Source organism: Pteropus alecto, unplaced genomic scaffold (assembly GCF_000325575.1).
Source record: "Pteropus alecto unplaced genomic scaffold, ASM32557v1 scaffold125, whole genome shotgun sequence".
NCBI classification, from domain to species: Eukaryota; Metazoa; Chordata; class Mammalia; order Chiroptera; family Pteropodidae; genus Pteropus; species Pteropus alecto.
The window spans coordinates 8,599,337-8,612,279 of NW_006436888.1; the positions used below are offsets into that span (position 1 = coordinate 8,599,337).

A 12,943-nucleotide genomic window follows, 5' to 3' on the forward strand; every position below is an offset into this window, starting at 1 on the left:
ACTGAGCTCCCTAACTCGGGGTCGTTCTCTGGGCGGTGGTGCAAATCCAACCGTGCCCCCGCCCCGAGATGTGGGACGCAGGTAACCAGCTGGCGGGTTGGCGTCCGGAGTCCGGCGTCCGGCGAGCCCATCGGGCGCGGGCTGCAGGTGTACAGTCCCTTTCAGTGCACCGTCTCGGTTTTTGGGAGGAGTCAGTGTGCACCCGAAGAGCAGAAAATACCCTTCCCCTCTAATAGTTTACTGCTAAGAAGAGGGAACGGTCCGTTGAGCGTGGAAGCATCTCACACAATGGGGGAAAACGGTTCTCAGCGGACCACCCCTGTCTTCCTCCACGGGCGCCGGTTAGATGGGTTAGATGGAGGCCCCCAGAGGAAGCGGCAGATCGGGAGCGGGCCCGTTTCCCACCGGAGGACGGAGGGCAGCTTCAAGGTTACTCTCTATTCCTTTGGGCAGAATCGGAAGCAGGGCACGCTGGTCTTCGAGCGTGCGTGAGCTAAGTAAGGGCAAGTGTGGGAAGGCCACACACTGTGGCCTGCAACAGGCCCCGTCCTGTTTGATGCACTGCTTCTTGTTTGGGAGGAGTGCCACACATTTGTGGACGGTGACATCTCTCTGGAAGAAGAGTAAGTGCTAGATCAGTGGGACGCCTTGCCTGCACCCCCCTTTCTGGCCTAGTCCAGAGCCTTTATTGACATTAAGGCCAGTTTTGACTTTTCTAGGGAGAGGAAATCTTTGGGGGAGCCTTGCTCTATTCTCCTTGTTATTATCGGCTGTGTGGCGGTCTTGGCCCCACTCACTCCTAGTTCGTGGGCAGCAATGATAGAAGTAGCTGATACTTGAGACGGACAAGCCTGGAATCAGGTCCTTCCATCAGGCTCTGCCTGCATTGACTAGGTGACCTTGGGGTTCATCTGTTGCAGAGGGCTTGTACATCTCTCATTTGACTTGGTTCCGTCCAGCTTTCCCAGATGGGAAGCAGGGATCTCCACTGCTCCCTGTGTGTGGAGAGGGTAATTGAGTTCTGGATACCCAGAGCCTTTGTAATTTCATTCAGCCACTAGAGCCTGAGTGGCAGCGCCTACCAGGTCTGTTTCCAGACTGGTGTTTTTTCCACTGCGCTCCCTTCAAAAAGGAGATACTGATTTCAGTTTATCTGTGGAAGGCCGTGCGTTTATTTACTTCATGGGGATGATGAATAGTCAGTCAATACATATTATCTTTTAAAAGCGGCTTCTCACCTGAAATCTACATAATGTTATTAACTGTTACCCCAATAAATTTAATTTAAAAAATAATACTTATTAAAAATAAAAAAAACACCTGAAATTTATTAGCCAATGTTAATACATTTAGTTTAGTAAATTAAAAGTAATCATTATGAAAAGGAAATAGAAAAAAGCATCTGAAATTTAGATAATGTTAGTCAGTGCTACCCCAATAAATTAAATTTGAAAAATAATTATCAATAAACACAGTTTGCAAGAGTCGATCGATTTTGGATAGTTTTAGATGCTTCCGTGCGTGGGCTTTTCTTACCCATCATGCTTTCAGGGCTCCCCCTTGCATATTCACAATTGCATATTGTCTCCTGAGTGGCCACCTTGGCTGTGGGTCACTTGTGCAGGATACCTGCCTGAGGTGAGCCTCCAGTGCCCAGCATAACTGCCGGTGGGGGGTGGAGATGGGGCACCTGTGATGAGGGCCGTGATCACAAGGGCTTGGCCCAGAGAAACCTCACGACATGTAAGAATGGACTCACCAGGGTGGGGAGCCCTTTAAGGACATTTGAGCTGACACCCTGTGTTGAAAAAGGAGCCTCCTGGCCTAGGACTGCGGAGCCCATGAATTTAATGAGTTTCACCAGATGCCTCCAAGGAGCAGAGTTCCCTGAGGGAGGGATACTGACCTGGAAAATTTGGTCCCTACCCAAGGGGGTTTCAGGCAAGGAGAAGATGCCCAAACCCCCACCATCCTGGACAATTAAGAGTGGTCAAGTGCTTTGGGCCCAGGAAGGAGGTATCCAAGATGGATAGGGGCTCTAAAGGCTGGGGAGGGCGGTGGTTAGAGCCACCTTTGCAGTCCTAGGCCTGGGTGTGAATTCCGCTTCTGCCACTTGGCTGCCTAACCCTTCTGTGCCCCCATGCTCTCATGGGTTGTTCTGAGTGTTTAAGAAAAGAAAGTGCATCTAGCGCCTGCTGGAATGACTGGCTCATTGTAAGGAAGTGGTAGCTTTTTTTTTTTTTTTTGTCCAAAATGTGGGACACAGGCTCAGGAGGCCGACAGCCTGGGTTTGAATCCCAGCCCCCTCTCTTGCAGGTGTGTAGCTACGCTCCTTAACCTCACTGGGCCCAGGCTTCTTATCTGTGAATTGGATAATTGCGCCTGTTTTAGGGTTGCTGTGAAGATTAAAACATTTGGCACTGTGCTGGGCATTTGCAAATGTGAGCTCCAAAGGGAACCCTTTACCTTTGAGAACCTGAACTTTGGACGCCAGGCCACTGTGGGATGCTGTTCCCTCCTTCCTTTGATCCAGCCCTACAGATGCAGGTTCTGGGACAGCATTTTAAAGTCTCAGAAGAGCGTTTTCCTGTTGGTTTTCTTTTTGAGTTATTAATTAATGTGTAGTCAGTGAATTACATTTTCCTCGTTGGACTCAGAGTTCTAGAATGTCAGACTCAGAAGGACTCTTAGAGTCCTCCAGCCCAGCTCTGTTATTTTACAGATGAGGAAAGTGAGGCTCTCAGAGGTTAAAGACTTGGCCAACATGACCTTGACCTTCGAGGGAGCCGAAGGCAGCTGTTGGATTATTCCACTGTTCGCCCAAGTTTAGGTTTGCATTCTGTTGTGTGGCTTAATCGCAGGATCACTGTAGGCCCCTTGTAGGAGTGCCGAGTGTTTGTCGAAATAAAGTTGAAGGACGTGTCACGTAACAGGTTGTTGGAGAGTGGGTCGTTGAGGAGCAGCACATCCACTAGAACTTTCTGCAGCGATGGAAATGCTTCACGTTTGTACCGTTCTGTATAGTAACCGCTAGTCACAGGTAACCACTGAGTGCTTGAAATGTGGCCAGCCCTGGAAAAACTGAATTTTTAATTACATTTATTTAAGTTTATCAAAATGTAAATGTAGAGAGCCTCCTGAGTCTGGTGGATGCCTTATGGGACTGTGCAGTATGTAGAAGAATTTAAAAATGAATTCCTGGTAGGTTTCTGGGGAGAAGGCATTTCCTGGGGGAAGCTCGGGAGCTCTCTGGGGACCGCAGTCATGTTTCAAACAACCGAACTAACAGAGGCGGACCTTGGTATGGACGTGGCCCGGGGCAGGTCACCTGGAACCCTTGCTTCACAGGTAGCTGTGTGAGGCCTACATGCTTTTGATGTAGATCTACTTAGAAATGTTTTGAGATCAGGGACTTTGTTCACTTCTGAACCATGAATTCCTCGACAAGTTCTGGCATCTAGTGGATAGGTCCATAAATAATAGTGGGCAGGACCTGAATTTTAGCGTGTTAAGGGGTTGGAATTTTTCCCGTTGGAGCTTTGTCTTTGGGTTTGTAGTGGAATTATTGAAAACATAAAACCTGATTTACAGAAACCACATTCAGAGCTAGTGTTCTGGAACATTCCATAAGACAATGCAGAGTACTGGGTCCTGCTGGGATGTGGGGGCCCTGGGCGAGGCTGAGTCTTTGCAGCTCAGAGAGCCTGTGGTCGGGAGGCCGTGCTCATCCACTGTCCAGTCTCTCCCTGTAAGTGGGCCAGGCAGCCTGGCATCACCTTTGGCTTGGCATTGCCACCGACCGGCTCCCGGATTTCAGTCAGGCCACAGGTTGCCTCCTCCTGGGGACAGGGCTTCTCCAGGTGGGGTCCGAGCCAAGGTGACCACACCGTTACGTGCCTTGTGTCTGTTTAGCTTTTTCTTTCACTCTCAGAGGTGTCCTGGGAGGGGAATAAATGATCACCCTACCTGGTCACTCTACTTTTGACTCTTGGACCGCCTCCATCTGAATCATCAAAGAAGCTTGTTACACATGCAAATTTTCCGCACTCAAATTATGCTTTGGTAGACAGTCAACAAAGTGCAGATTTTAAAGCATTTATGAGATATTTGGGGAAACTTGAATAATCCCTTGGTCGTTAACGATTGTAAGAGATTCGTGTTGTATTTTAGGTGAATAATTGTTTTGCGGTTCTGTTTTTAAAAGGAGTCTGTCTTTTAGAAGGAACGCTGAGATATCTGTGGCTGCCAAGCTCCTGTGCAGTGAGGGATGGTGTTGGGCAGAGGGACCAGAGTCGATAGTTGGGAGCTGTTTGGTGGAGCTTGGGGATTCAGTTCCTTTTTTCTCTACTCTTGTAAGCCTTCGATGTTTTCTACAATTAAAGAAGAAAAAGAAAAACAGACTCTTGAATCCCCTCCCAGACCTACCGCCTTTGCCTCTTGGTGGGGGCGCGGGGGGAATGGCAATCAGCACCTTGCTCAGCTTCCGTGGGAATTTGAGAGCCAGCCTGAAGTAGGAATGGGACCGTCTGCTATGGGGTATGTCTCCTTCCCTCAGCCTCCCTGCTGTCCCGGGACCCTGTGTGAGTCGGCAGCCTCCCAGCCACCCTGATACATGCTGTGTGGAGGCCCTTCTAGCCCAGGTGGAGCTGCTGCCCATGGGGGCCTGGTGTTTCCTGTGTGTCTCAGCCTCCCAATAACCAGGGGCTGAGGCGGCCCTGTGGCTCTTAGGATTGCAAGACGACCTTCAGCAACAACCATCAGGAAACTTTGAAACTTACCGCTAGTGGGATCTGGAACTTAGTGCACCTGCAGCCACACGATGAGGTCGAGGGGGCGGAAGAGAGAGGCAGCCCACGCGTGAGCTTGTGCCTGGGGTTCTGCTTTTATCGGGGGCGAGGAGGGGGCCTGGGGTTTTGCGGGCCCACTCTTCATTGGCGAATTGAAAACCTAAGAACCGGAACTTAAAGCACGGGAAGAGGAAAAGCAAATGGCTCAGATGGTCAGGTACTGGAACGACGGTCTCTGGGACAAAGGAGGCTTGGTGTGGAGGCGGCCTGGCTCTTTATCCCGGGTTTGTTCGTGAGGCGGGGCCTCAGCACTCGGAGTTTAAGTAGGATGCTTGTGTCACAAAACAGATAACCAACCGCGTCAATATTTATCTGACACTGAGTCAGGGCCCTCCAGGCCTGGCTGGGGAAGCTTAGTGGGTGTTGCTCACAGCTCCACCCACTTCCTCCTTGACCAAGACTAGCCATTTGCTGTCCTCTGTTAATGGGAGAGCTGGGCTGACCTCAGCCTAGGTCATGGATTCCTTGTGTCTGTGGGAATGGCTGGTAGCCACACTTGCTCCTGGGAGAGGGTGGCCCCAGGAGGGGGCCTCCGGAAGGGGACAGGCTGGGTTCCTGCAGGGTGGGGTGGCTGAGCCTTGTGCAGGGACTGGGTAAAGTGCTTGGCCCTGTCACCGAGGGATAAAGCTGCTGGCATGGGCTCTCTGCCTGCGCGGGCATTTGCCGGGGGGTGTCTGGGGCCCACGACCTTCAGGGCAGCTGTGGGAGAGATGACTGGCTTCCGGCTCGGCCGTTGCAACCAAGTCTGAAATGCTGTCTGGATCCCATGTCTCTGAAAGGTAGTGAAGAGGAATTTCCCACATAATTGGCCAACATTTCTAATCAGCTCCTTTCTGCTTCTGTAAACATGCTTGCTGCAAGGCCAGAGATCTCGGGGTCAGCTGAGAACTCATCCTCCCCTGAAGATGTATTGCTTTAGTGCTTGTTAGAAAGAAAATCCTATGATCTGTAACTGCCCGTAGCCCATAGCAACTTCAGGGGTCTGTAAATGAGCCCATGCTGACTGTAACAATACGAATATAAAAATGAAATTGCCCCTAAGCTCGGGGGCCCAGATTTTCAGAGCACTAGCTCTTCTGGGACCGCCGGTGTCATAAAATTGAGTTACTCCAAACCTCTGGGTGCTGCTTGATTTCTTGCTGGTCTGAAAGTTGCAACTTTTCTGCCACAGTAGGACGCCTGGGACACTGCGCCCACAGTAGTGCCGTCTCCACCCGTGGCATCTAGCGTATGAGGCCACCTGGGCCACCTGAAGATTTACTAGAAATGGCATGGAATGGACAGTGGGTGCCAGGTGTTCAGGGTTCTGTCAGAGTGAGTGTGCCCACATGCGTGTTCATCCTCAGTGGGGACCTGGCAGGTTTTCCCCTTAGAGACCAGTGCAGCTGGTGCAGGACTGGGTGGCTCCGAGTGGCGGGGAGACCAAGCCCCGCCCCGAGAGAAGGAGAGGGTTCTTTGGCGGAGAGTGTGGAAAGAATTCAACACACACGCCAGAGTCGGAAGGAAATGTATTAAAGAAGAGAGAAAGCCTGAGACCAGGAGAAGAAAAGCCGGAATGTTCGGGAATTCAGCTACTGTCTCATTCTTTAGTTCCTGGGAGTTACAGTTTAAAAGATTTCGTTAACCCATTTCCTTTGCCTTGGACACACCATGAGGAAGGGAAGGGTTTGTAGCGCTGAAAGCCCGCTGGCAGTCCCCAGCCTTTAATCAATCCTTAAGTCCCCCACGGTTTTCGTCAGAGGGAATGACTCTCTGTTCCTGTTTCCCCTTCATGGTGTGGGGAACGGGTTGTCAGCAGTCCCAGCAGAAATGTCCCTTTGTTCTGCAGGTGTCCCCCTAGCCTGGCCGCAGGGCCGATCAGCACGCACGTCGCAGCCTCTGATTGTGGCTTGATTAACAATTTGATTCTCTCGCTTCCTGCCCCATCGTAACCTCGCTGGGCTTGTTGGTGGAGATGGCCTTCCAGGCCTGGACTCTGGATGCTGGCACCTTTGAGGGCTTGAGACAGGTGTGGTGATCAAAGCACCCTGCGTGCCAACAGCTGTGCCGCCAGATTGCTCCCACGCGACGTGGGTGTTCCCCTCTCCCCGGAGGAGGGCGAGCTGCGATTTCGTGTGGTCTTGTTCTAGGGCCAGAGGGAGCTTTCCTTGAGCAATCGGTTCATGTGTTTCCTTTCTTCAGAACTTTACAGAAACCGTGTCCGGTGGCTGTGCGTGCCCACGTTTTGTGCCAGCTTTCCTGGGACATAATTCACACCCCATGATTTCTCCAGTGACGTGTATAGTGCAGTGGCTGTTAGTCTATTTAGAGCGACCATCACCGCTATCAATTTTAGAACATTTTCGTGTCCCGGAAAAGAAACCCCTGTACCCTTGAGCCCAGAGGTCCCCAACCTTTTCGGCACCAGGGACCAGGGCTCCTAGGAGAATCTAGTGCCTGATGGTCTGAGGCGGTGATGCCGGCGCTGGGGAGCGGCTGCAGACACAGATGACGCTTCGCTCGCTCGCTCGCTCGCTCGCTCGCCCGCCACTCACCTCCGGATGCATGGCCAGGGTGGGGGTGGGGTTAAGGACCCCTGCTGTAGCTCTTTCTCCTCAATGACCCCCCTCCGCCCCTCGCCAGTAATCTATAGTCTTTCTCTATAGATTTGCCTATCTGGACATTTCAAATAAATGGACTCAAGAGACTGGCATTTTTCACTTAGCCTGAGGTTTTCAAGTTCGTCTTCATTGTAGCCAGTGTGGGTGAAGGGAAGGTGGGTTAGTGGACATGTCCACGTTCCACCTTTCGGCTGTTACTCATAATGGTACTATGGACATTCGTGTACAATTTTTTGTGTAGACAGATGTTGAAATATTTATTTGGTTTTTGTCCTTGGATCCCTGCACACAGCTTCAGGATGGGTGCTGGTAGCTAGAAAGACCTGGGTAGGATTGGAGTTGGAACTTTCAGCCCCGCCCCTGACCCAGGTGTAGGGGATGAGGGGCTGGAGGTTGAGTGTCACCTGCAGTTTAACTGATCCTGCCTCTGTGGTGAAACACAGCGCTTCCTGGGAGAGCTTCTGGCTGTTGGTGCTGGGGGGCGCGGCGTGCCTAGAGACCCTTTGGGTGCTTCACGCCTCCCTACCCCATACGTTCCTTGCCCTGGACATCTCCTCCATTTGCTGTTCCTGAGTGGTATGTATCCTTTATAATAAACCAGTGAACTTAAATGTTTTCCTGAGTCCTGTGAGCCACTCCAGCAAATTATCCAGCCTGAGGAGAGGGTCGTGGGAACCCCTCACTTAGCTGGTCCATCACAAGTACAGGTTGTCTGGGACTTGTGACGGGTGTCCAAAGTGGGGACAGTCTTATGGGACTGAACCCTTCAACGTGGGGTCTGTGCCAACTCTGAGCTCTTTGTGTCAAAACTGCGTTGAATTGTAGGACACCCAGCTGGTGTTGGAGAGTTATTAGAGAACTGGTTTGAGTGAGAAAAAAATTAAGTAACATCAGCTCACCCAGGAATGGAATTGCTGGGTCATATGGTAATTCTGTGTTGACGTAAGAAACATTTAAACCGTAGAGAATTTTTGTAAGATTTTATTTGAGCCAAACTGACGACATATGCCGGGGAGGAAGGTTGCAGATGCTCCCGAGAATAACTTTTAGTTTCTTTTATGCATTTGAAATTAAGGAGGGAAGGTGAAATTACATGGTGGTGGGGGAAAGCCGGGCAGGGATTGGATTACAGGCTAGTTACCAAGGTTATGTGCTCTCTGGAGAGTTAACGCCCCCCCCCCGCCCCGCCCTTCTGGTATTTCAAAGGCGTGTTAACTTAGACGCACAAGAACAACAAGACAGGGCCGGCTTAAAACCTTTCACTAAAGAAGTCACAGGCCCGAGGCATGACCACCTACCGAGGCATGACCACCTACCGTGACCTGTCCAGGTAGGAATTTACAATCAGGTCACCCCGTGAGGTCACTTTTCCACAGAACCCCTTTTGTTGGATCCACATCTGGATCCAACAAAAGGGGTTCACCTTTCACCTTTTGAAGAACTGTCAGACTGTGTCCCCTGGTGGCTGCCCCCTTTAACATTCCTCCCAGCCATGCAAGCATTCCGGTTTCTCCACATCCCGCCAACCGCCAACGCTTGTTAGATATTATCTGTCTTTTTGGTTCTAGTCATCCTCATGGGTGGAAAGTGGTATCTCATTACATTGTGGTTTTGATTTGAATTTTCCTGATGACTGACATTGAGTATCTTTTCATGTGCTTATGGGTCATTTGTACATTTTTGGAGAAATGTCTGTTTGGATCCTTGGCCTGTTTTTTTAGTTGGCTTATTTGTCTCTATTTTTCTTTTGTTAGAGTTCTTTCTATATTCTAGATATATTCTTTCTCAGATATATGATTGCAAACATTTTTTTTCTCATTCAGTGGGTTGTCTTTTCACTTTTTAAAACATTGGGGGGGGTGTAATTGACGTATAACATTATATTAGTTTCAGGTGTAAAATGTAATGACTCAATATTCGCATATATCGCAAAGCGATCAGCACAGCTGGTCGTCAGCAGCCCTCACCACACGCAGTTAGAAAAGGTTTTTTCTCGTGACGAGAACTTTTATTCTCTTAGACACTTTCAGATCTGCAGTGCGGTGCAATTGGCCCCAGCCACCACGCTGCGCATTACAGCCTCGTGACTTTATAACTGGAAATTTCTACGTTTTGACCCCTTTCAACCATTTCCCCATCCATCTGCCCCCTGCCTCTGGCAGCCACCAGTCTGTTCTCTGTGAACTTTTTTTTTAAGGATTCCACATGTAAGTGAGATTATAGCTTGTCTTTTCTGACTTATTTTACTTAGCATAATGCCCTCAGGGTCCATCCATGTTGTAGCAAATGGCAAGATTTCATTCTTTTTTATGGCCGAATACTATTCCATTGTATATATGGATATACGTATATGTGTACATGTAAATGTGTGTGTGTGTGTGTGTATGTACACATATACACACGCATAAATACACCAAATTTTTTAACCCATTATTCCGCAGATGGACACCAGGTTGTTTCCATGTTTTGGCTATTATGAATAATGCTGCAGTGGGCGTGGCGTCGTATATCTCTTTAAGTTACTGCTTTATTTTTCTTCAGCTCGATGCTCAGAAGTGGAGTTGCTGGATCATATGATAGCACTACTTTCAATTTTTTGAGGAACCGCCACACTATTTCCCATGGTGGCCGCATCAGTTTCCATTCCCACCGACAGGGCACGTGGGTTCCCTTTTCCCCACGTCCTCACCAGCACCTGTTAGTTCTTGTCTTTTTAAAGTAGCCATCCTAACAGGTGTGAAGCGTTACCTCACCGTGGTTTTGATGGCCTTTTCACTTTCGATGTTATCTTTTGAAGCACAAAATCTGTAGATTTTGATGTCCGGCTTATCTTTTGGTCATCGTCGTCGCTTCTGCTTTTATCGTCACGTCTAAGAAACCCTTGTCAGACCCACAGCCACAAAGGTTTACCCCCATGTCTCCTTAGAAGAGTTTTACAGTTTCAGCTTTTACATTTAGGGCTTTGGCCTATTCTGACCTATTTTGAGTTCATCTCATAGATGGTGTGAGGTAGGGGTTCACTTTCATCTTTTTTTTGCATGTGGTTTCGGAGAGGCTGGGTTACTTGTCAAGGTCACAGCCTGGTAAGTGATGGCTGAAACCACAAACCTGACTTTCCAGCCTCGGCCTCCGCCCACGTCACGGCCTCGGCGCCTCCCCTCATGTCACTGCCTCAGCCGTGCTTTGACTGCCTGTTTCTGGGGATCGTTTATCTCTGACCCTGAAGACAGGAACCAAGTCCGAGAGTGACAGTGAAAGTCATGCCCTGCAGAACCTGGGGTGCTCATCACGTGTGTTGTTTCCTTGCGGAATAGGCCGTGCCTTGGAGGTCTGGGCATGATCCATGCATGTCTCCATCTCTCCGTAGCCCTGCCTGGTAGCCCCCTCCCTGAATGCCAACCCTGCCTCTGCTGGCCTTCCCGCCTCCCGCCAGTGTTCTGCGATTTCATCCTGGCCCATGGCAGGTGGCAGGTCCTTGCTGTCCTGGCCTGCCTGCCTGCCCATTGAGACCTTCCCAGGACCAAACCCCTTTATGCCCCTGAATTTAACCCCGTTAGGCGTCAGGGCCCAGAGGCTCAGGCTGGGGTCAGGCCAGGGGCCGGCGGTCATGACTGGGGCTGTCTGAAACAAAGAGTTGGGAGTTGGCGTAGAGCAGCCACGTTCGATTGCGCATCAGAGATGTTAGAACAATTGAATTTTAATCCAAACTGGAGAGATAGCTCTCAGACTGGGAGTTAAAGTGTCAGGAGAAAGAATTGCTTTTGCAAACCCAATTTTCCCACCTCTTGATGCATTGTGGAGCAGAGGACCCTAACAGCTGTCGGGGACCAGCCCTGTACCCCGGAGGCAGCACTCGCATTCTGAGACCAGCCCTGGCTCCCGTCCGCACCCCGCACCCTTCGTAAGCGCTTGGTTAGCTCTCTTTGACTGGGAGTTAAAGTGTCAGGAGAAAGAATTGCTTTTGCAAACCCAATTTTCCCACCTCTTGATGCGTTGTGGAGCAGAGGACCCTAACAGCTGTCGGGGACCAGCCCTGTACCCCGGAGGCAGCACTCGCATTCTGAGACCAGCCCTGGCTCCCGTCCGCACCCCGCACCCTTCGTAAGCGCTTGGTTAGCTCTCAGCCCTGGGGGCGGGCACAGGAATCACCTTTTACAGATGGGAAAACCGAGGGCAGGAGTGAATTGTCCAAGGTCACCGCAGTGGGTCTCCTGTCTGTCCCTTATCGCCTACCCTGACCGGGGGCGAATGCAGTTAGAGGAGGGATGGGTGATGGCGTCAGCTCTGACCAGCGGCGGCCCTGGCAAGGCCCATGGCTGACTTTGGTCTGTGAAACGGTGGGGATGAAAAGTCTAAGGTCTGATGTGTCTCCCAAACCCGGCCTGAGGCTCAGAGCCCCTCTGAGCCCTGGTGCCCCGGGGAAGTGAGCGCCCTGATGCCACGGGTGCCGGGCGCGTGCCACGTGGTAGCCGCCCCCCCGGGTCCGTGGAGAAGGCCCTGCCTGCAGTGCCCACCCGTGGAGCTTGTCTAGTGTGTGTGCTTTGCTGTCATCCAAAGAAAGGAAGCTGGAGGGCACGGGGGCTGGATGCTGGTCCCTCCACCTCTGTCCTGGCATAGCTGGGCCACTGGCAGGGTAGATGCTGCCCCTTCTTTCCCCCTGTGGAAGTCTCCAGGCTTCGCGTACCCGCCTCTTCTTTAGCCAGCTAGGTGTTCCGTTCCTTCTGGGCACTCGGCAGGTGGCAGCTTTAGCCTCGTAACCGATCGGGACCAGTGAGGGTGGGGGCCGTGGTATTCGGTCCGCGGTTCACTTTTGTTTGGCGTTTCTTTGCTGTGCTGGTGTTGCGTTCGCTCAGGTGTGGTCGTTCTGGGACTCAGCGCTTTAAGAGCTCAGTCGCTCTCTGGTGCCCTTTGGTGCCTAATTTCTCAGGAAACTAGATCTTGTTTGCTTGATATTCTGTGCTTCCTCTGATGATGAGTGGCTCTATCGTGTCATGTGCCTCATGGAAAACAGGCTCTTGGAAGTGATGGCACTACAGATCAGCCTGCAGGTGTCTGCTTGACCAGTTATCGGACACACATCACCGTGTTCTTATTTCGGCCATACCCGTGGCAATTGTTTTGACTTTGATTTAATTGTTTTGACTTTGATTTAATTGTTTTGGCTTTTTTTTTGATTTTGCTCTAATTGCTTACATGCACCTACTGAATTCTTACGTTTGTTTGTATGTAATGAATGGCATATGGATACAATAGAAGTAATTAAAAGTATGCTCAGTTTTGTAGGAAGTCGCCAGACTGTCTCATTGCTGCACGTCCCTGCGGCGCTGAGCGTGAGTCCTGCTCCACGTCCTTGCCAGCCTTGGTGATGTTGGCGTCCGGATTTTGGCCATTCCAGTGGGTGTGCAGTGGTTTGAAGTCACAGTTCGCTAATGACCATACGGTGCTCATCAATTTCTCATGTGCTTATTTGCCATCTATGTGCCTTTATGTGGTGTC

At 50.7% G+C, this 12,943-nt stretch overlaps 1 protein-coding gene across 1 annotated transcript in view; it reads left to right on the top strand.

The window, feature by feature from the left end:
• Positions 1-288: 288 nt before the first annotated feature.
• The window catches only part of ACOT7 (acyl-CoA thioesterase 7), a 91,891-nt gene continuing 79,236 nt past the window's right edge, over positions 289-12,943 (top strand). The window contains exon 1 of the mRNA XM_025048535.1: positions 289-488. Coding sequence (XP_024904303.1) covers positions 289-488 — 200 coding nt within the window. The remainder of the gene's footprint in view (positions 489-12,943) is intronic.